This window comes from Solanum lycopersicum, chromosome 6, assembly GCF_036512215.1.
Source record: "Solanum lycopersicum chromosome 6, SLM_r2.1".
Classification (NCBI taxonomy): Eukaryota; Viridiplantae; Streptophyta; class Magnoliopsida; order Solanales; family Solanaceae; genus Solanum; species Solanum lycopersicum.
The window spans coordinates 48758935-48780620 of NC_090805.1; the positions used below are offsets into that span (position 1 = coordinate 48758935).

At 35.7% G+C, this 21686-nt stretch overlaps 2 protein-coding genes across 2 annotated transcripts; one reads left to right on the forward strand and one right to left on the reverse strand.

Annotated features, from left to right (window-relative positions):
• Nucleotides 1-173: 173 nt before the first annotated feature.
• On the forward strand, nt 174-6697 carry AGO5 (Argonaute 5). The gene is made up of 22 exons (NM_001278949.1): nt 174-818; nt 1424-1623; nt 1780-1929; nt 2013-2149; nt 2287-2399; nt 2620-2717; nt 3090-3228; nt 3326-3442; nt 3549-3656; nt 3744-3815; nt 4139-4252; nt 4326-4500; nt 4619-4740; nt 4833-4970; nt 5078-5220; nt 5291-5353; nt 5438-5501; nt 5686-5821; nt 5935-6008; nt 6084-6178; nt 6269-6300; nt 6393-6697. Exons 1-22 carry the CDS (start codon nt 243-245, stop codon nt 6560-6562), a joined length of 3036 nt encoding a protein of 1011 aa, NP_001265878.1. The 5' UTR covers nt 174-242; the 3' UTR covers nt 6563-6697.
• Nucleotides 6698-7223: 526 nt separating this feature from the next.
• Nucleotides 7224-18146, reverse strand: tVPS41 (VPS41). The gene is made up of 19 exons (NM_001247052.2): nt 17799-18146; nt 15867-16136; nt 15577-15756; nt 14807-15067; nt 13342-13474; nt 13146-13236; nt 12129-12231; nt 11148-11251; nt 10982-11075; nt 10727-10882; nt 10581-10643; nt 10398-10463; nt 9928-10128; nt 8963-9040; nt 8740-8859; nt 8579-8659; nt 8382-8467; nt 8095-8176; nt 7224-7986 (listed from the first exon to the last, which is right to left on the reverse strand). Exons 1-19 carry the CDS (start codon nt 18048-18050, stop codon nt 7525-7527), a joined length of 2883 nt encoding a protein of 960 aa, NP_001233981.1. The 5' UTR covers nt 18051-18146; the 3' UTR covers nt 7224-7524.
• Between the last annotated feature and the right edge of the window lie 3540 nt (nt 18147-21686).

The following is a 21686-nucleotide window of genomic DNA, read 5'->3' on the forward strand; positions in this document are numbered from 1 at the left end:
ATTATTATTATTTATTATCTCTACTCTATTCCTAACAACTTGTGATAAATGAAACAAAAAAGGAATTTACTGCGTGTAGTTGAAAATAATTAACGTTTTAATTGAGGACCTGAGGGTAAATATTCCCCTCATTTCCCCTATATAAGAGAGTGTCTTCCCCACTTCTTCCGCTATCACTCTTTCATTATACTGAAATTCAACTTCTCTTCTTCTCATTACTCTTTTTCTCTCTCTCGTTAACAATGTCGGAACGTGGACGAGGACGTCGCGGTGGTTCTCCTTATGGTGGTGGCAGAGGCGGTGGACGAACACCTCCTTATGGTGGCGGCAGAGGCGATGGTCGAACACCTCCATATGGTGGCGGCAGAGGCGGTGGTCGAACATCTCCTTCCGATGGTCGTGGCAGAGGATATCAGTCTCCCGGTGGTCGTGGTCGAGGAACTTACTCCAGTGGCGGATCACCGAGTTACAATGCTCCTCCGATGTATCATCATCAACAACAGTCAATGGAGGTTTCATCGATGACTCGGGAGGTTGAACAGAAGCTTTCGCTTCAACCTTCCACATCTGCAAATCCTCCTGCTAGGCCTCAGCCCGCGCAACAGTCGTCACCGCCTGTACAGCCTCCTGTTGCTACCATCCCTGCACATCTAGCGGGACCGTCGACTTCGACGCAGCCGCCAAGGCCGCCACCGGTATCATCTAAAAGCATTCGGCCTCCTCCTAGACCGGATAACGGGAAGTTGGGGCGTAAGTGCGTAGTGAGGGCAAATCACTTTCTCGTTCAGGTTGCTGATCGAGATGTACATCACTATGATGTAAGTAAAGACCATTGATGTATTACTTGATTTTTTTTTTTTTTGTGTGTGTTCTCCCTCTATCATATACGCATTTGGCGTGTTGTATAGGCGCCTCTGTCATTCTTACTCTCTCTGTAAGTGCTTATACATGTGTATGTATATGTATATACAGTACACCTGAATTATCTGTATATACATATATTTGTATATGTACATGTCTTTTTCTTTTACATGTACACACATAATATACCGGAATTATCTGTTTATATGTAACACATACTTATATACGAATAGGTGTAATGTTTATTTAGTACTACTACTCAAAATAAATGAATTTTTGGCACAGTTTTACAATCTAGAAATGTACGAATATTTTGTATAAATATTACCCTTCTCTTTAATGGATAGTTTTAAGAAATGTAATATAACACATTACCCTCCATTTTTTAAAAAAAAATTTTCTATCCTATCTGGAAGTCAAATTTTAAAATTTTAGTTTGGTTATAACAATGCTGTTTTTCTTTTAAAAAAATAATATCAATATTTTATTTGTGATGTATGGACCATAGCTATAGTTGTTACAGCAATGGTTAAGTTGTGGTTTATTAATTTTTAATTTTCAGGTTACAATCAGTCCTGAGGTTCTGTCAAAGAAAGTGTGCCGACTGATAATCCAACAGCTGGTTAATAACTATAGACTTTCACACTTGGGTGGAAGGGGTTTAGCATATGATGGTCGAAAGAGTGCTTACACTGCTGGTGCGCTCCCATTCACCTCCAAGGAATTTGTTATCATTTTTGCTGATGATAATGGTGGACCAAGGTAAGTTTGCATATTTACAAGCACAACAATTCGTATTTTTGTAATTTGCGGATAATTTCAGTTTCAAGCTCGTTAGAATTCAAAAGCTTGAGTGGACTTGATTTATGTTTTTATTTATTTTTGTATGAACTTTGTTGCATTGTTTAATTTTTTCAGGAGGGAAAAGGAGTTTAAGGTCTCCATTAAGTTTGCCGCCAAAGCTGATATTCACCATTTGAAACAGTTCTTGCAAAGTAGGCAGTCAGATGTACCGCAAGAAACAATTCAAGCTTTAGATGTGGTGCTGCGGACAAACCCATCAGCAAAGTATGTTCCTCTCTGTTCAATCTTCTTTTTTTTTTTCCCCATCAGAATGATAATTTAGACACCTCATACTCTTACAACTGCAGATATGAAGTAGTGGGAAGGTCGCTTTTCCACCATACGTTTGCAGGTGACGCTGGCTTGCTTACTGGTGGGTTGGAATACTGGAGAGGGTATTATCAGAGTCTTCGACCAACTCAGATGGGCCTTGCTCTCAATATTGGTATGAACATGCAAGGAAGTCCTGGATGGGAATTTTACATTTGTGTTTGGTGTCTTCTTATTTATTTTTTTAACTTCTTTGAGACTAATTGGATTACGTTCTCTTACATGTTTCTTTTCCTGCTACTGTGCCTGCAGATATGTCAGCCAGAGCATTCTATGAGTCCGTTTTTGTTTCTGATTACGTTTTGCGGCACTTGAATCTCAGGGATCATCCTCAGGTGTCGCTGTCTGATCAGGACCATTCAAAGGTACTTGAAAAGTGCTTATTCGTAGTCTGTTGGCTATGCTCTGATTATGGTTTGCCACAATATAAAGTCCCTGAAATATGTTGGTAAAAGAATTGAAGATTTGTTGGATGATAGTGTTTGTAAATGTCCTTTGCTCAATATGCAAATGCCTTTTTGGATGTTTATTCTACTTATCTGGAAAATGTTTTAAATGTTCATTCTTTTCACTTTTTTTTTTCAGGTTAGAAAGGTTTTAAAAGGTGTTAAGGTAGAAGCGACTCATCAAGGTAGACACTACAGGATCACAGGGTTGACTCCTAAATCATCGTCGCAAATGATGTATGTTACTAGTTTGGAGCTTTGACTTATATGAGACCATTAGACTATGGCTTCATAATTTTGTTTTTGATGTTGTACTGGTTATTTTATGGGTATGCAGTTAGTTGACACTTTTAACATTACAAAGCTTAAAGCACAGAAACATTATCATCAACTTAACGTATTATCATAAACTCATCTGTGTGTGTTTTTGTAATGCATTCTTTTAATTTTATTTTTATAGGATTAGATTGAAATAAATTTTTTTATATGGTTGTTGCCTTATTAATTAGTTTCATTTTTCTTGAGATTTTTGTTACAATTATATTCTTGTCTAACTTTACGTTCTCCAAGGAATGTCTAATTATTTTTGACAATCTAATCATGATTAAGGTTTCCTGTTGATGGTACTGACGGAATGATATCGGTGGAACAATACTTCAACACGAAGTACGAGATTGTACTAGCGTATCCTAGGTTGCCTGCGATTCAGTGTGGCAACAGTGCAAAGCCTGTATATCTGCCTATGGAGGTGACTTACTCTTAATTCCCTTCTATTTCTATTTTCCACCTTTTCTATTGCTGTTATCTTTCTGCATGTACTAGTTTTCTCTTTTGGTATATTTCAGATTTGCAAAATTGTTCCTGGACAAAGATACACAAAAATGCTAAATGGCAGGCAGGTCACAGAGATGCTGAGGGCAACCTGTCAGAGACCAAAAGAAAGGCTAAATGGCATTCAGAATGTAAGTAACCGTCAGATCAATAAATCATGAAAATGGTTCTTGTCGAAATTAGTTGCAAATGCTTTTTACATCTTGTTTTTGATTGGATGATTCTTTTGTAATGTAGATTGTGAGGGTCAACAAGTATGCTGATGACGATTTGGTGCATGAATTTGGTATTGGAGTTGATGCACGCCTCACCACCATTGAAGCACGGGTTCTTAATCCTCCAACGGTAACTCCTTTGACTATGCTTTGTTTGATGCATTCATTAGGATCTTCAGTTTTATGTGAGCTATCTGTGTAATTATTGATCTCGCAGCTAAGGTTTCATGCGTCTGGGAAAGAATCACGAGTGGATCCCAGGGTTGGTCAATGGAATATGATTGATAAGGTATTTCAATATTCACTTGTACAGTTTTAGTAATCCTGGATTCATGTGAGACGTTGGTACCTAAAAATGATTACTTATTCCTGATACTATTCTTATTATTTTCAAGTCAATGAAATTGTTTTTGTTATTTCCTAAATTCACTTAATGGATTTCGAAGGTGTCTATTTTCCAGTGTCATTGAGAACTTAAATTGTCAGATGCATCTCTCTCCCTTTTTGTCAAAAGCTGTCAGATTGAATGGTCAAACGATCCTGAACTTTTTAATCAGTGACATTATTCATTGCCAGTTTAGGTGGTTTAATCAAACTTTCTTTTATTATTAGAAAATGATTAATCCGGCGCATGTATACTATTGGACGTGTGTTAGCTTCTCCCAACAGATCCCACCAGATAGGCTCGTCGATGGCCTGCACCGAATGTGCATTAGTAAAGGGATGGTAAGCATATCTTTTACTTTGCTTAATTGTGCAGTTGCACGTGCATGCTCTGTCTTGATATGTTTGGTTTTAGACCTTCGATGCACCATTGGTGCCGTTCCGCCAAGCTCGTCCTGATCATATTGAGACGACTCTTCGTGATATCCATAGAGAATCTATGCAAGCGATAGATAGGTTGGGGGAGGATCTGAAAATAAAACATCTCCAGCTGTTACTTGTTATTCTTCCTGACGGTACTGGACAATATGGTGAGTGATAGAGACTGTTGATTTGCTAACTGCCTAAAGGAAGAACATAAAACCACAAAAATGACGTAGGTAGTTGAATGCTGCTGATTTAATTTGGATGATGTCTTCTTTTTTTCAGGAAGGATCAAGCGTCTGTGTGAAATAGATTTGGGAATTGTTTCCCAATGTTGCCACCCAAAGAATTTACGACCCCCATCTATTGCATTTCTTGAAAACCTCTCTCTAAAGATAAATGTCAAGGTTTGTCATTTTAGTATTGCAAAGCTGTTAAAAAAGTTCCATAAAGAGTTTCTGTCATACTTTTTTTTTTTTGGTCTGCTCTTTTACTTCAGGTGGGTGGAAGAAACTCTGTTTTGGAGCTGGCAGTTAGTAAGAACATGCCTTTCCTCACCGATAAGACCACAATTGTCTTCGGTGCTGATGTGACACATCCGCAACCGGGAGAAGATTCTAGTCCCTCTATAGCAGCTGTATACTGAATATGATACTTCTCTCCTCTTACTTTGAAATTTCCTATTGAGAGCTAAAAGGCTCTTCCATGCTCAACTAAAATGAACTGGTATATTCTCCTTTGCAGGTGGTTGCATCAATGGATTGGCCTGAAGTTACTAAATATAGGGGTATTGTTTCTGCACAGCCCCATAGGCAAGAGATCATTATGGACTTGTACACGGAGAAGGAAGATTCTAAAAGGGGCGTTGTTCGCGGTGGAATGATAATGTAGAAGTCCTTAACTTTGTGCCTTAAATATCCTAGTTTTTCTCGTTATACAAATTCATTCTTTTTTCAGGGACCTGCTGAAAGCGTTTTATGCCGCGACAAAAATTAAGCCTGACAGAATAATCTTCTATAGGTCAGTTTTTGTTTTAGTTAGTCATGCAGTAATTTTGTGCACATTTTTTCCATATTAGCCAATTAACCCACTGTAAAATGACAGAGATGGAGTCAGCGAAGGACAATTCAATCAGGTTTTATTGGAAGAAATGGATGCGATCCGCAAGGTATACAATCCCGACTGTTGTTCAGTACAAGGCCTTAGTGCTTTCTGTGATATTATTTTGCAGGATGATGTTTCTTTTATCTTCTTACTTTTTTGTGACCTGATGTTGTACTGTTAATGGAATACAAATGTGAGGTGGGTTCCAATTTGGTCTTTATTACAAGCCCTAACAAACCTTTCTTTAGGCATGTGTTGCCCTGCAAAGTGATTATATGCCACGAGTTACCTTTGTGGTAGTGCAGAAGCGACATCATACACGTCTATTCCCTTCCAATCATGATGATCGTACTTTGACAGACAGGAGTGGAAATATTTTGCCAGGTTTCAGTTTTTCTCTTTTGTAAATTCTGATAGAAGCATTCAAAAGCATATTTTCTATGCATGACAACATTGATGAACAGTAAATAATGGCTGCTATTACTTTTGCAAAATAGGTACTGTGGTAGACACCAACATATGCCACCCAACTGAGTTTGATTTTTACTTATGTAGCCACGCTGGGATCAAGGTAATTTTGTTAAATTACTTCATTTATTAATGGTTGTACGATCCTTTATGATCTTTCTTGTTTGTTGTTCATTAGGGTACCAGTCGTCCTGCGCATTACCATGTACTGTATGATGAGAACAATTTCACCGCAGATGGCATTCAGAATGTAACGAACTACCTGTGCTACACGTAAAGTCTTTTGAACTTTATTTACTTGGAATTAGTATATCTTTTTATTATCTCAAATCATATAATCATCATCTTTTTTTCATCTCACAGGTACGTTAGGTGTACACGATCAGTTTCCTTAGGTTAGTTTTCGCCTACTTGGTGGTTTTAAAAATTTGTCTGTTTTACAGTTACTGAATTATTTGCACAACTTATTATGGCGTTATTTACACAGTACCACCTGCCTACTATGCACATCTAGCTGCCTTTCGTGCACGCTATTACATGGAGAATGACGTGGATGTAAGAGCTGCTAATGAAGGTGGTGAGGGAGGAGCAGCAGCACAATTCAGGCAACTTCCTAAGATTCATGAAAATGTGTCGGAGGTCATGTTTTACTGCTGAAGAAGTATTCAGTAGAAATCTTCTTTTATGTTAAACTATTTTTTTTTAAGTTGGTCTGTGGGCTTTACAGATCATGGTTATGCTTTTTGCAACTGCACGTTGTGTGACGAAGTTATGATCACAGCTGACAGTAAATGTTCAATTATATTTTACTCTGTTCCTTTTTCGTACATTCAGTATTTTATGATATTTTACTCAAACGTCCATCCACTTCACTATTATTTGCTGAACTCTTTGATACAGAATTGCGACAGTACTTTTATGCAATTGACCATTTATAAGTTTCCTTTCCTAGTGTACAAATACATTTACTATTTTGTTTACTTATTACTTATTCGTCCAATGACACTTTTGGCTTGTTTTCTATTATGTCCCTAAAACTTGTCAGCATCTTTTTGTGTGATGCAACTTTTCACTATAAAACTTCCTTTCCTAAGCAAATTCGAAGTTATGATATAAATCATTTCTTACTCGTCCAAAGATGACCTACCTAATTAGCCTCCGTAGGAAAGAGTATACTTAATTTCGTTCCTTGTTCAATTATTAACACATCAGATTTTGTAAATCTCTATTGACTCGACTTCTTACTGTCAATCATCTTAGTGATGACAATTTCAAATGCGGCAAATCTTCCTTCACTAACTTAATAGCACAATAAATGTCAAAAAATCCACAAAAAGAGAAAGGAACATTTATTGGCCAAGCAATAATACGTCGTGCACCAGTCATTTTCCACACACACAATAAACACTAGTAGAGGAAATTCGGGAAAACCAAATTTATTCCCACACCCTACTATTTTTGAAAAATTAAGCAGGGAAAAAAACTCATCAATGCATATGTTACAAATGACTATGCCTACAACTCATAGAACAAGAAGCTGCAAGTGTCTAAATCGCACAAGCTCATCATATATGCACACACCACGCACATTTATGTTACAGAAACAAAATTAGCAGATATTAACCTGCAGCTGTGGTACACAAAATACAACGCATAGGCAGAGCACCTGAAGTGGCATCCTCTTCCTCTTCCTCTTCCTCATCCTCATCCTCATAGTCATCGTTAACACCATTAGGATATTCATCATATGAGGTAGTCCTCTGGGCAGCAACTCCTGCCTCTTTTTTGCCACCGACGGATATGGAGGACTCCATAAGACATGTTGTATGATACGCATGACAACAAAAGAATGCAATGATTGATACATTCAGTATAGAAAATGGATCAAAGCATATGCAACATCTTCCACCTCCCCTGGTTTTAGATTTGACCTCCACAGATTTCAAGCTCATTGTTCTCTCTCCCAGATGTGAAACACTCTTCTCACCTCGTCGGGAAGATACATCATCTACTTCATCACTCAAGCAAACACCGCGCTTGGCTTCTTTGTAATATTTAACCAACAAATTCACGCAATCAGCCTGTAAATAAAACTCAAATAGTCAAAGAACTCCTACTGTACAACTCCGTATATAATGAAAATGTTCCATAAGAAACCACCGAATATAGGTGGAAACAAGATAATGTACCTTAAGAATATCATTGCACCCATGTCTAAGAGAGGTCTCTGTCCTGTAGTCTGTCACAATCTTGACCAGACGATCCCTCAGACTGCACATGCGAGCAATGTTGCAATTACATTTAGGTAGTTATAAAGTCTAGTTCAACAAATAGCATGCGTAATTACAGAATATCCTAGCCCTGTGCAACTCATTTTTGTCATACAAGTACAAAAATATATTGCATACAATTCTATAGTAAGCAACTGCAAATTTGCAGATTAGAACAGAAGAGCAAGATTTCTGGACTAACTTACCGAGGTATCTCCAGGTCATTGGGTAACATATTGACAATGTAAAGGGGATCAAGATTCCCTACAGTGTGCTCTAACAATACACCAACCTGAAAAAAGGTGAAGCATGGAAAAGGAAACCCAATCAAAAATATAAAAGAGAAGTATCTGTTTTATCTCGCTTTGCAAGTTAATGGGAGAATAGGTAACTGATGATTTACCATTTCAGGCTTATGAAAACTTTGCTGTATCAGTTCCTCCCAGAGTTCATCATCTTGTTGCATGCTTACAAATTCTATCGCCTGCATATATTTAGTTATGGGGCAAGTCTCATCACCAAATTTGAAAGCAAGATGAAACTCATAAAATTAGGTTCAAGTACCTCTTCTATATCTCCTAACCTATTAATGATAACAGCAAGCGCTTGCTTCGCATTCCCCATTCTTCCAAGGATGAAAACTTGCTCTTTCAGTAGATCTTTCTTCACACAGATTTCATAAGCCTGACAATTTTTTTCTGTATCAAGGTGTGAATGTGTGTATAAATAAAATAAGAAAGATCAACCAAACACAGGTTGAGATTGTCAGCCATTCATCTTCACAAACCTTTTCCAATGTATAGTGCTGGCTGCTTCTAAGAAAGGTAAGCAGCATCTTAGGATCATAGTCAGCATACAGCTCAACCTGTGGGAGTCATACAAAAACTATCAAATAATAGACAATATAAGAAAGACCAAAAGGAATTTCAACGTAAAAAAAATGGAGTCCACACCAAGATTAGATGCATATAAATTAGAGAATACATGAACAAAAAAGCAAGGGAAGACGCAGTAAAGAACACGTGTTGTCTTTCCCAGCATCATATTTTTTTAAAATTTACAGTTAAATGTTCTCTCTTATAAGCTCATATAGGGCAGCTGATTTGTTTTAGCCTCATTGGTTGTAGTCTTACAGATACTTTAGTCAACCAAATGATCAGAAAATCAAATTGTTGGAACATTGACGTAAAATGTGGTTGGATCTTATCTTTTGTGGTACGGGATGAGGTTGCAAAACCAGACATAAAATATGGAAAACAGGTAGATAATTGTTTTCATTATTAAACTATTAATGTCAGTAGGTAAACATAACACCACTTCTGTTTGAGCTACTTAAGGCTTGTACTAATATTGATAAAGAAGCCACCTGGAAGAATGATATCTAAACTAGCAGTTACTTTTTATTGATTGAATCAATCCAAATAGCTATATCACCATATCTGGGATGATTAAACAATTTAAGTTTGCAATGGTGAGGTTCCTGGATAATGTTTTGTTAAGTTATTCTAAGCTACAGTATTAAAATTTAAGAGAACAAATATGTCAAGTAGTATTTATCGTATATGCCCACCTAAAATCTATTACAAAGACACCATCTCTAACGTCAGGTAACATTAAAGCAGAAAACAGTACCAAATAGATCAAGAATATACATATTCTCGCTTGTGGAAGACATCTCATCGAATCAGACAACTTTACCTCGAGACCTGTTCAGGTTTCGAGTCAATACTTCTAAAGTCAATTTATACAAACCTGCATGTCATGGTAATCCTTTCCAGCATGGAGATTCACTTCAAATAGTGAATGAAGATAGAGATGCAAAAAGTATCGGTAATCACACTTATCCCTTGCAGCAATAAGCTGTGATACCACTTCAGATGGCGGTATTAAGTCGCGCTGCTGGATTAATAACAGTACCGCACGCTTGCAGTCGATCATCATTAATTGGAGTACCTATAAATCCATGTCAAGGGAATTAAGACTGATAAATTGAGGAATTAGAGCTAAATTTACCAAATGAGACCAAATATACCAAAAAAAAGGGGGCTTATTTTTTCTACAAAATAGTGAAATGGTAACTGTCCTACTTCTGAAGAAGATAGTTAATAACGGAAAAAGAATTAGACTTTACACTCCAAATAAATTCGAGTTGAGCTGAATTCCATCACTCTCAAAGCATGAAATGTGTTAATAACTTCAGCCAGTCCAGCATAAAACCTTACCTTTTCACGAACAGCATCATGCAAATTATGCTTTTCGATGAAGTCAAATAGATCCGGTTTCATAAGCTGAAAACATCATGAAATAAAAACAAAATCAAAGTCAAAACACAGAACCACACCCCACTTTAGAGTGATGCACTTTAGTACATCATGATGATTGTTATAAGTGGAAGTGGAACTTACATCAGCATAAAGAGCAAAAGCTTTATCGTGTTGTCCATCAATTACATATAACTCAGCTAGCGCCTACATGGTATAACTAGCATATTGAGTGGATATTAAAAAACATTTTGCATATAAATCATAGACAGGAACCACTACACACTTACCTCTTTGAGTGGATCAGTCATAGATGAGGTATTAATCTGAGGTTCAATAGCGGAGAAAACAGGCGTTGTTGAATAAATGCGAGGTGGCCAAGATTTGACCGTCGATAACAGATCCTTGTGGAAAGATGGATTTGTCGCCAAAGCAACAAGAGCTACCTAAACCACAACAGATACTTTACCAGTTGAGTTTCTTTAGCTGCAAAAGAGAAGTCATACCAAGAAGTGAAAGAACAACCACCACAGTAATATACAGACCTCATAAGCCGTATCACGTAATCTTGGGTTTTCAGTTGGGATATATGGAACCAAAACTGGAAGCTGCCGGAGATGTGCAAAGTGGAAAACCCATCTAGAACAATATCCAAATAAAATTACCAAAACTATACTTCCTAAAGATTGTGATTTTAACTACATTCTATACCTTTCCCACGCGGAAGCTGATCCTCGCAACAACTTTGGGCACAAAGATGCCGCTTCAGCATATTTTCTTTCAACAATCAAATGATCAAGGTATCTTGAACCAACCTGATTGAGAGAGAAACAAACCACAATGAGATCTTTATTTCATTATGCAAAATTTTGATCACATACAAAATGAAAATGGGAAGATAAATTTTTTTCTTGACATAGCAATGATATATAGATATTGAACATGACGACCATTCAATCCAATTGGGATGACCTGGACCTGATATGTCACTTGGAAAGTGTAACATGAAGCTCATAGTGTAGTCAATACCCCCAAACAAAACGGAATTGATCTATGGTCGATTTTGTAACAAATCAAATAAAGAGAAATTTCTAATTGTACCTTGTAAGAAAAAAAGCTTTCTATTTTTTGAAATGAACCACTTCCTTTCTTTTTGTGCCAAAATTGAGCAACTTCCTAAATGAATTCTCCTTAAGCATGATTAATCTCCATTAAATACCCAGTGGTGAAATTCAGAGCAAACCCAATGACTGCCCAATCAACCACTCTGTTAAGAGTTATGGGTAGTTCATAATTTCTAATGTGTATATTGGGTATAACCGCTGTACAATTCTTCCCTTTGATATCAAATTATGATCACCAAAAGTGTTTTTCTTAATCTTTCAAATACTGAATTAATAGGAGAAGATATTGGAGAGCTGGGAATCCCAACCCATTCCGATCAGTACTCGACTTGATTAAGTGCACATAAGTAGACTGCTATTTTCCGAATCAAATTAAAAAAAAGCATGCAAGCAAAAAAAAAAAAGGTTCCTTCCCTTGAAGCATCCCAATTCTTCTACACATACATACAAGCGAATAAGCAGCTAGGAGCTATATAGAGCATTATACCAGGAAATTAACCTTACATTCAGTTGAACTTATATTTACATTAGACCATTGAGGATTAGAAACCAAATTCACATTGAATACCTCATCAAGTAGTTCACTCTGACCCTGATTGGCTTCAACCGCTTCTAAAGCTTTCTCATGCCATCCATGCTGGAGAAGCCAATTAATGTGATCCTCTGCATCCCTAACAACCAATCTCAGAATATAAGCACATATAAAAATGACAACATTTGCCAGCCTGCATACCTATATTTGGAAGGGGGAGGGGGTTTCCATTTTTTTGACATCCATCTACAGAAACAGGTAAAAAATAAAAAATTTCTAGAAGCACATTCAAAGTAAGTAATGAACATGATTTCATTCTCAGCTCTTGTTCGAATTAGAAGCCCTGAACAAATTTGCCTTAGCAAGGATGTGGAGCTTGGATGCAAATTAATCAAACTAGAATCTTACATCTGCCATTGATCTTAGAAAAGAATCTATTTTCCTGTAGGGTTGTTCTATTGGTGACTTTCTTTGGGAAGGGTATCATATTTTTGGAGGAACTACATAATCGAGCAGAGAGTTAATTATTCATGCCAAAGTGGAAGTCTGGGAAAAGAGAAATTGGATTGTCTATAACAAAATGACTATCTTTTGTGAAGACTGCAACTCAACTTATAAGTGACTAAATTAAGGCCTTTAAAAGAATAATTGGATACAAGAACTGAAAGTAATGCAAGTTAGGCAGTCCGGATAGTCAAAATTTATTTTCTGTTAAGGCGAAACAGCGCTCTTAAGGATATATCTGACTTAGCTAAGGAATGTCTTTATTTATTGGACATTTAATACTATAGGTGTGTACAGATGGTCAGAAGTTCCTTTTACAAATCATTGCATGTTAGTTGACTGAGGAAATGTTGTCCCCCATTTTCCATACTTTATACATTTACTTTATTACTAATAAATAATCGATTTTATTCAAGAAAATGAAGGATATGCAACGGGTAAAATTCCCCAAAGAAAATACCACTTTATCTTGATGAAAATAAAACAAAACATCATATATGTGACAAAAACTTTAAAACCATATGAAAAAAACAAAAAGAGCTAACGCACCGTGGTTTTGCAATAACCACATCCTTGGGGGACACAATATAGTATAAGGGTTCATCACCAGCAGCCCACTGCCCTCCTGCATAGCTACTACCTATAATCATTTGAACATGTTACCTTATCCCATAAAAACTCTCATTGCAAGCCCATGTGAAAAGAAGACAAAATTGAGGAATAGTTACAGTTAAGCAAACAGTACCAGAGAATGGAGCATGAGCCAACGAATAGTCTTTGGCCTTGTAGTGCTCAAAGCCATGTACAGGAAGAGCGTCCGTCGCGAGCTCATCATTATTCCATGTCACAACACGCACTTCTGGCCTTTGGGCATTTCCCTGTCAGATATTCAAAAAGTCCAGCAACTATTACTTTAGAAACTTGATCACGAAATAGGGATGTTCGTAGCATCTAGTGTGCAAGACTTGAAGTTCAGAAGAACTCCCTCAACTCTTCAAGAAAAACATATATACAAGTGAAGGAACAGAATGTCATATAGTCCACTCATTCACATATGGTTTCACGTGTTAGAACACTGCAGACATGATTATTAAGATGGCTAAGGTTTACAAGGTTAGGGTAGTTGACTGCACTTTCCTCTATTTTTTTATTATTTACATTTTGACACATTAGCCCTTCTCAACTTCTAATATACTCGTAAGTCCTAACAATCTATATATTAAAGTGAAACCCAGAAAGTTTTTCATCCAAATAAGCAAAAAGTGTACACATAACCCATTTTCGTTTTGAGAAGCAAGAATTGTTACCAAACTGAGCTGCATGTGGACTAGATTATCCTTCTCACTAAGGAGACTCCTCTTCAATGCAGATGCTCCCAGTCCAACCCTTCCACCAGAAAACTTCACCCACTTTGACCCCTATCCACTTAATCCAGTCGCTTTTCACTTTTAATTTTTGATTTTGAAAGTTAAAGAGTTAAATGCTAAAAATGTCGTCTTATGAAAATAAGGTTGGAACTAAAATTTTCGAATTGAGAAATGAATTCCAAAATGCTCAATTTGTGAATGCTGAATTTAACCATAAAAAAAGATGCCAAAGAAAAATATGAATTGCTTATCACATTCTGTTCCTCAAGCCTTTAGCCTAGTCAACAACAGTACTTGCAGTTGAAAAACTCAATGAAGGTAAGTACAGGTACACACTTGTGACAACCCCCTCGGGATCCACATACTCAGGTATTGTCTTTGCCATGGGCGGCCATTCGCTCTTTTAATCCCCTCTTATTGGCTCGCAGCCTCAAGGGAGAATCGAACCCGTGATGGCTCCTTTACATCCCTCCCAAGGAGATCGCCTCTTACCAATTGATCTGCAGCTCAATTGGTAAGAGGCGATCTCCTTGGGAGGGATGTAAAGGAGCCATAGGTCACGGGTTCGATTCTCCCTTGAGGCTGCGAGCCAATAAGAGGGGATTAAAAGAGCGAATGGCCGCCCATGGCAGAGACAATACCTGAGTATGTGGATCCCGAGGGGGTTGTCACAACACTTTCATCACTATTTCAATTACATTACATGTTGAGCATATGAGTGCATTTCACCAAACATTAAGTAGAGCAAGCAATAAGATTGTTCATACAGGAAAGGGCCAAGTACAATGCAATTTGATCTGGGAGTCAAGTTCAGGGTCAAAAAGCAGAATATGAAACAATTACCTGCCTGGAGGGAATAGTGCTGCTGAAGTCTTTCTCTCCATCTTCTTCACCCGGAATATAAGCTAGAATAACCAAAGAATCACCAAAGGGAGCAATTCCTGAAATGAAATAGCTGGTTTGAAAAGATGCCACTATATCCACCTGATTCAGACTAGACATAGACATATGCTTGTACGTCCCATTCGCGCCTTTGCTTTGAGTCGTTCTTATCAATGCAATTTTCACGGATGTTCCCCAACCAATGACCAAAAGACTGTCATCCTGGATGTCATTGTAAAACAAGAGAATCGCCAGAATAATCAAAAGTAAGACACATGATAACTGAGATCCAAAAGAGTACAGCTACGTTCTTTATTATTCAAAAAAGAAAGCTTAAGAGTACCACTATAATCTTATTAATATATTGCATTATCCAAGGTCTTGACCTCTTCTAAGTAAGATATGTGTACTCCCTCCGTTTCAAAAAGGATAGACTAGTTTGACTTGGAACAGAGTTTAAGAAAAGAAAGAAGACTTTTTAATCTTGTGGTTCTAAATTAAAGTTATGTCAAATGTACCAAAATGCCCTTTAATCTTGTGGTCTTAAACATGCCACGTGGAAAGTTAAAGTTATAATGTTGCCAAAAAAGGAAAGGGGTCATTCTTTTTGAAACGGACTAAAAAGGAGATAGGGACATTCTTTTTGAAACGGAGGGAGTATAACTCAAATATGAGTAAAATCCATAAATATGGTTGGTGATCATAAGCTGCATGAGAGCTATAACGCCAACCTGCCAAACAATATGGGGGAGCAGCAGCTCAGGGCGTGGAATCCCACGAGGTCTTTCAATGAATGTTATACGCTGATCATTGGAAGCATCATACACTTTCACTCCTGTATCATTCGCCCAGGCAACGAGGCTAGTTCTCCACTTCACAGCATGAATTGGACCTTCACCAGAGTGCAAAACCTGTCAAATAGAAGTACACTAGGAATGATCAGAAGACTCCCCAGGTATTGTCATTTTTTCAATATAGAAAGTGCAGGTAAATTATTACCACAAAAAAGTATACAACAAACCTGGTCACGATAGCCCAGCCACTTCTTAACATTTAAATACAATTGACCTGCCAAACCACCAGTAACAAATCTTCTGGAAGATGTTCTTGCATAGTCTGGGTCTAGAGCAATGGCCTTCATTGGTCGGTGATACTCAAATTTCATCCTCTCATCAGTAAAAAGACTATTTATTACAACAGAGCCATCATCAGAGCAGCTACCAACGTATTCTCCGTCTGTGTCAAAGCAAAGGTCATTGACAGCAGCAGTGTGAGCAGCAAACTCCTTAACCTGTAGTAATTAAAGTTGCAAAACATACAAACAAAAACAAGTGAATTCTTGATTTCGGAAATTTTAAATCAAAGAAAAGGATGCTCATTTTATATATAGATAAATAAAGAACATTCTTAGATGTTTTCTGAATAAACCTACAAGATGATGCTTTTAGAAGCTGTATTACCTATTTGTTTTATGATTTAATATCACGCTAGGCTGAGCAAAAAACTTTCTTTGAAAGTCAGGAAAATCATTAACATATTTTATTTTTTTGAGAAAGGTAACGTAAATCATTAACATATTTAACAGAATAATCTTAGTGATACATGTTATTGTTGATGACATTGTATAAGAAATAGGATGTTTTTGCTGTCAAATCGCTCATTATCCCCCTACACACGTGGTTACCAGATACCCATGGAGAAGGGGCTGACGCCTGCCCAGTGCCGGAAGGGGGAGAGATACTATTTCACCAATCGAGTTTCTTTTTCAAGCAGCTCAAAACCTTCTATATATGAAACCCATACTGTATGATGTTAACCAAGAGTTGCAAAATAAGTTTTTGTTCGTTGTTCTATCTTAACATATGGTCTAGAAGCCTGTACAATATTGGTAGAGTTGTAGATAGTTTCTGTACAGGTGACAACCTTACGCCAATCACCACAGTTATTCTTTCCATAATCAACTATTCTCACTTCTTTCTAATGACACTGCCAGCACTGCTTTTTTCTTTCGACGATCACTGAAATGATTTAAGCATTTGCAAACAGGGAATCAAGAACAAAATTTATCCGTAAAACAACGACAACTACCACACCTGATAACAGGTTCCTTAAGGCCTTCCTGTGAAAGTCCTCATCTCTCCAAGTAAATCTGCTACTAAAATGTAACTTAACTAGACAAGAACGTTTTGATAGCGAGGATTTGTTCTATTTGATAGTGTCTAACCATATGTAGAGGTGAATGATCCTGTATAATACATGATCAGGGAAGAACAGAATTACTTTGAACGGAACAACATTTTAGAAGAAAGCAGAATTTGTTACTTCTCTTGAAGCAAACAATAGAAATGATAATTTTCAACTGACAATAAACACAATGAGGCAGCCAGCTGAAACCTTCTAATGGCAACAAAGTCGCCAGGGTAACATAGGATACGGCAGTACTTTTTCACTGGAAACATCATAAAATTTGCTTAAATTTTTTTGACTTCTGGCTCGTTCAATATCTTATATTCTGGATGATTAAATATTTTAGCAGTTAACTCATATGCAGTACACACTCTAAAATGTGCTTTGGGAAAGTCAACCATTAAAGAAGTTCCTATCATTCTCTAGGCCTCCTAGTGTATCCTTCAAAAATACTTCGCAATGGAATCCCTACCCTGAGCTTCATAGCATAAAATATAAATCGAGGTGAATTTAAACAGTGCCTTCATACCTCAAAATTGTCTAGTAGAAACATGCTACAACTATCAAATCACAAATAGACTGAATGAAAATAAAACAAAACAAAAGCTCACTAGAACTTAAATATTACAGAGACTAGAATGAGGGGAAAAGTGATTTTGTATATGACATAAACAATTGAAATAAATTCAGCAGTTTCAGCTGTGTCTCTAGAACAAATTAAAGTCTGCGTAGAACTCAAATTGAATTCAGGAGAAGAACTAATCACCTGATTACCGAGAAAATCGAGAATGTGAACAGCTCCACCGTGTGTTCCTAGGGCGATCATTCGTTCAGCGACGGCAATACAAGTAGCAGCATCAGCAGACAAAAGCGACGGCACACTTGCACCCATTCTCTGATACTTCAACCTCGGTTCATCCTCTTCTTCTTCCTCCGCCTCCTCTTCTTCAGAATCTTCTTCTTCTTCGTCCCTCTCATCGTCGCCGTCGATTCCATTTTCCGATGGCTTTGGAGACATGCCGAACACTATTTACCGCCGTAGAAGAATGATTGAGAGAGAGATTATTTAAGATCTGTGTGGAAAATGGAAATTGAGCTTCTTTGAAAAAGAAGAAGAAACTTTTTTTTGGTGCCAGTTAAACAGTTGATTAATTATTTAAACGATTAATAATTTATTTGCAAAAAGACAAAAGGGAAGCTGACGAAGTATGATTACCACCTGTCCGCTTGTTTGTGCTTAATCCTTCTAATCAATTTTAGATAATGGGATTTAGGAAGTTTCTTGTTTGTTGGCAAATGTCTTTTTCTTTTTGTCAATTAGAGTGGTCTTAAGATAATCAACTTTTGCTAATGCAGAATGAGTTAATATGAGGTTTAAGGAACTTTGAGATAATAAAATTAAATTTTAATTGAGTCATCTTCTCAGTTTTGGAAGGTAAAAGAAATTTCATAATCACACAATACTTGTGAATACTCTACTCAGTAGACATCACTTTTATTTTCGCTACTAAAAAAATTTAAGTTTTTGATGTCAAGATTGCTAAAATGGGCTGGACTAGACTGCCATCAAATATGCAGCGCAAGCCTTTTTGGTCAAGATTGTCTAAGTGATATATAGCTTAAAAATGGTCTGGACTAGATTGCCATCACATCAAGGTCCAATTCTGTTTGGTCAAAAGCCTTTCAGGACATTACATCTTAAGAAATCAGTGGTCTTCAATAGAAAAAGTTCATAAAATAATATACAAATACATATAAAGTTGAACAAATAAATACACGTATATAATCATAATACAAGTTATTTAGAGTGTATCTCACACGTAGGATGTGTGGGTTAATTACATATTCAACTTTATACAAATTCAAATGACTGCTTGTGCACATTCAGAATTATAAGATATTTATTCTTGTTGAAACCCAAGTTAAAGTGCATGCCTATATATTATGCCAAAAACTTTAAAGATCGAAAGTCAAAACTTGTTAAATATGAAGTATTGCCCATGAGGCAGCGATGTCAAAAGTTTGTGATCACCCACTTTCAAGGTCATTTTTATATATCACCCAAGTTTATACTAGTATAATCATCTAGCATTTCGTACAACATTAAAGTCGAGTATAATATTTACTCATATATTTATGAATCCTACGATAAAAATATTAATTTTGTTTTATATTTATAATAACATATAAAATTTTAAATTTAAACTCTGATACTTTCTTATAAGATTTTTGATCGATGTCATGAATGACTAATCGGCGTCAAGAAACCATAAAAAAATATCAAGCCATGAACTACAATTCAAGAATAATAATAAAAAATTTATCTTCTATTCAAAAAGCTTGGATTAATTATTAGATGAAAGAACTATGCTGATGAAATAGTTGAAAAATATGTTTGGGCTCTTACTATTCATAAACGGAAACCATTGGATTCTAATACATGTTGGGTTGTGATATGTGCCTCTACACTTGGCCCACAACTAGGGGTTTCCAATGCTTTGAGTATTGTATTTTTCCTACATAAATATTACACAAAATATTCCCCCTTTTGTCAACTATATATTATTCTTTAGCTAGTACTATAATCTTTCATTATCTTCCTTGGAACTAATGCAATAAAGTAATTTATTTATTTGGAGTTAGTACAATTAGGGTAATTATAATTATAAAAATATAGAATTATGAGTACCACACAATTATTAATTAGCTTGGTTTAGGGATATATTACGAGGATTATCGTATTTTTATAATGGACATATGGGATTGAATTAATAAATAATAATATAGAATTTGTGCAATTATTTGGATAGTGATTGTTGGATAATAGAACAACACATATAAAATTGGCGTACGAATTGCCAATTTTTTAGCTCTCGTCGGTCTCAACAGACATTCCTTCAACCGCAGAAAAAAAATAAGAAGAATGTTATAGGGAGATTGTGTTGGATTTTTGGTGTAAATGAGGTTTAACTCATATGACTTTTAGGTTAGTCGATGAATGAAATTGAACTTTACGATATCAAATTTTATGGAAGATCTTTTATCCTAAATTATTAAAGTATATCTTGAAAGTATATATGTGTCTACGTGGATATATACTATTTATAGTTATGCAACATTTTTATGTTCACGTAGACATATATAGTGCAGGGATAAAAGATCTTTTCCGTAACTTGGTATTGTAATAATAAATTTAATAAAATTCGAATATATTTCAAATTTTTTCCCTATAAGGAATGAAGGATAGATTTTTTTATTTATTTATACATCATACATGAATTTCTTTGCGTTCAAGTTAACTTGTACGGACTTTACTATTCGATATGGAATAAATTAGACTGGTAAAATTTAAGAAGATGAGTAGCGAGGTATTACTAAATATGGAGGTATGTTCTAAGGATAAAAAAGAAGTGCAAAATTTCATGTGAATTGTATCAACATCAATATGCAGTGTGATTTGACGTAGAATTCCAAATTCCCAAATGGTATCCAATGCCATGCAGATTGTAATATGTATTTAAATATTATATTCTTGTAATAAAAACAAGTTGCAAGAAAGAGACATGGTGAAGGAAGAGATAAGAAAGCCACGGTGCCCGTAAGATAAGGGAGACACCTATTTATTTTTCTGCTAAAACTACTGCCTGTCTCTCTCAAATTTTTAGAAAATTGTAAGTATACGGCTTAACTTTGGAAAACAAATTATTGCGATGTAGATTTATAGGTCAATTTTTCAATTTTTTATAAAATATTTTTTATAAATAGAAAAAAAGTACTTATGGAAACTAGTTGTTGATCAATTATTCAAAAGATTATCTTATATTAATAAATATACCAAATTTTGGATAGTAATTTTTTTAAAAAGAGTTATTCTATTCGGATACAAATTAAGGCAGACGTAAGTTATGAATATAAATTTATCACTACGATAAGATTTTTATTGATTTTAAGGATGTAATCTAATTTTTGAAAATTAATCAAATTGACACGCAATATATGAGAAATAAATATGGACAGAGATAGCGATATTTTGATTCGTTAATAGTTTGATCTAACAAGAACATTTTTGAATAAAAATATTGACATAGAAATATTTTTGGAAATTATTAATTAAGGACATTTTATTTAATTTCAAATTATTTAAAAACAATTAAACTTTTTCCCGTGAAAATAATAATACTGGCTGTCATATTTAAGGTGAAAGCGCTGTGAATATAACAGAAAATGGACATTATTAATGAAACAGACTACATAACAAGAACGTAACGAATATTATTTATTTATTAATTTACAAAGGAGAAGACGTAATTTCCTTTAAGAAGATAAGAAATAAAATAACAGGACAAAAAATTGAACCAACCCTCCCTAACCCCCCCCCCCCACAAAAAAAAAAAAAAACAAAAACCTTTCCATCTACATCTATTTTCAATCTAGCTACTTTTATCAAATTTCATTTCATCTACCAATATTGCATTACCAAAAAAAAAAAAAAAATCCCTTATTAAACTTCATGTCAGATCCTCAAATTTTAAACCATCATGAAGATGAAATATTAGTACTAAACAAAAATAATAATAATAGTACTACTTCTAGGCATAATAATATTGGTGAAGATTTGTGTCGAACACCAACTTGTCGGAAAAACAAGATTCCG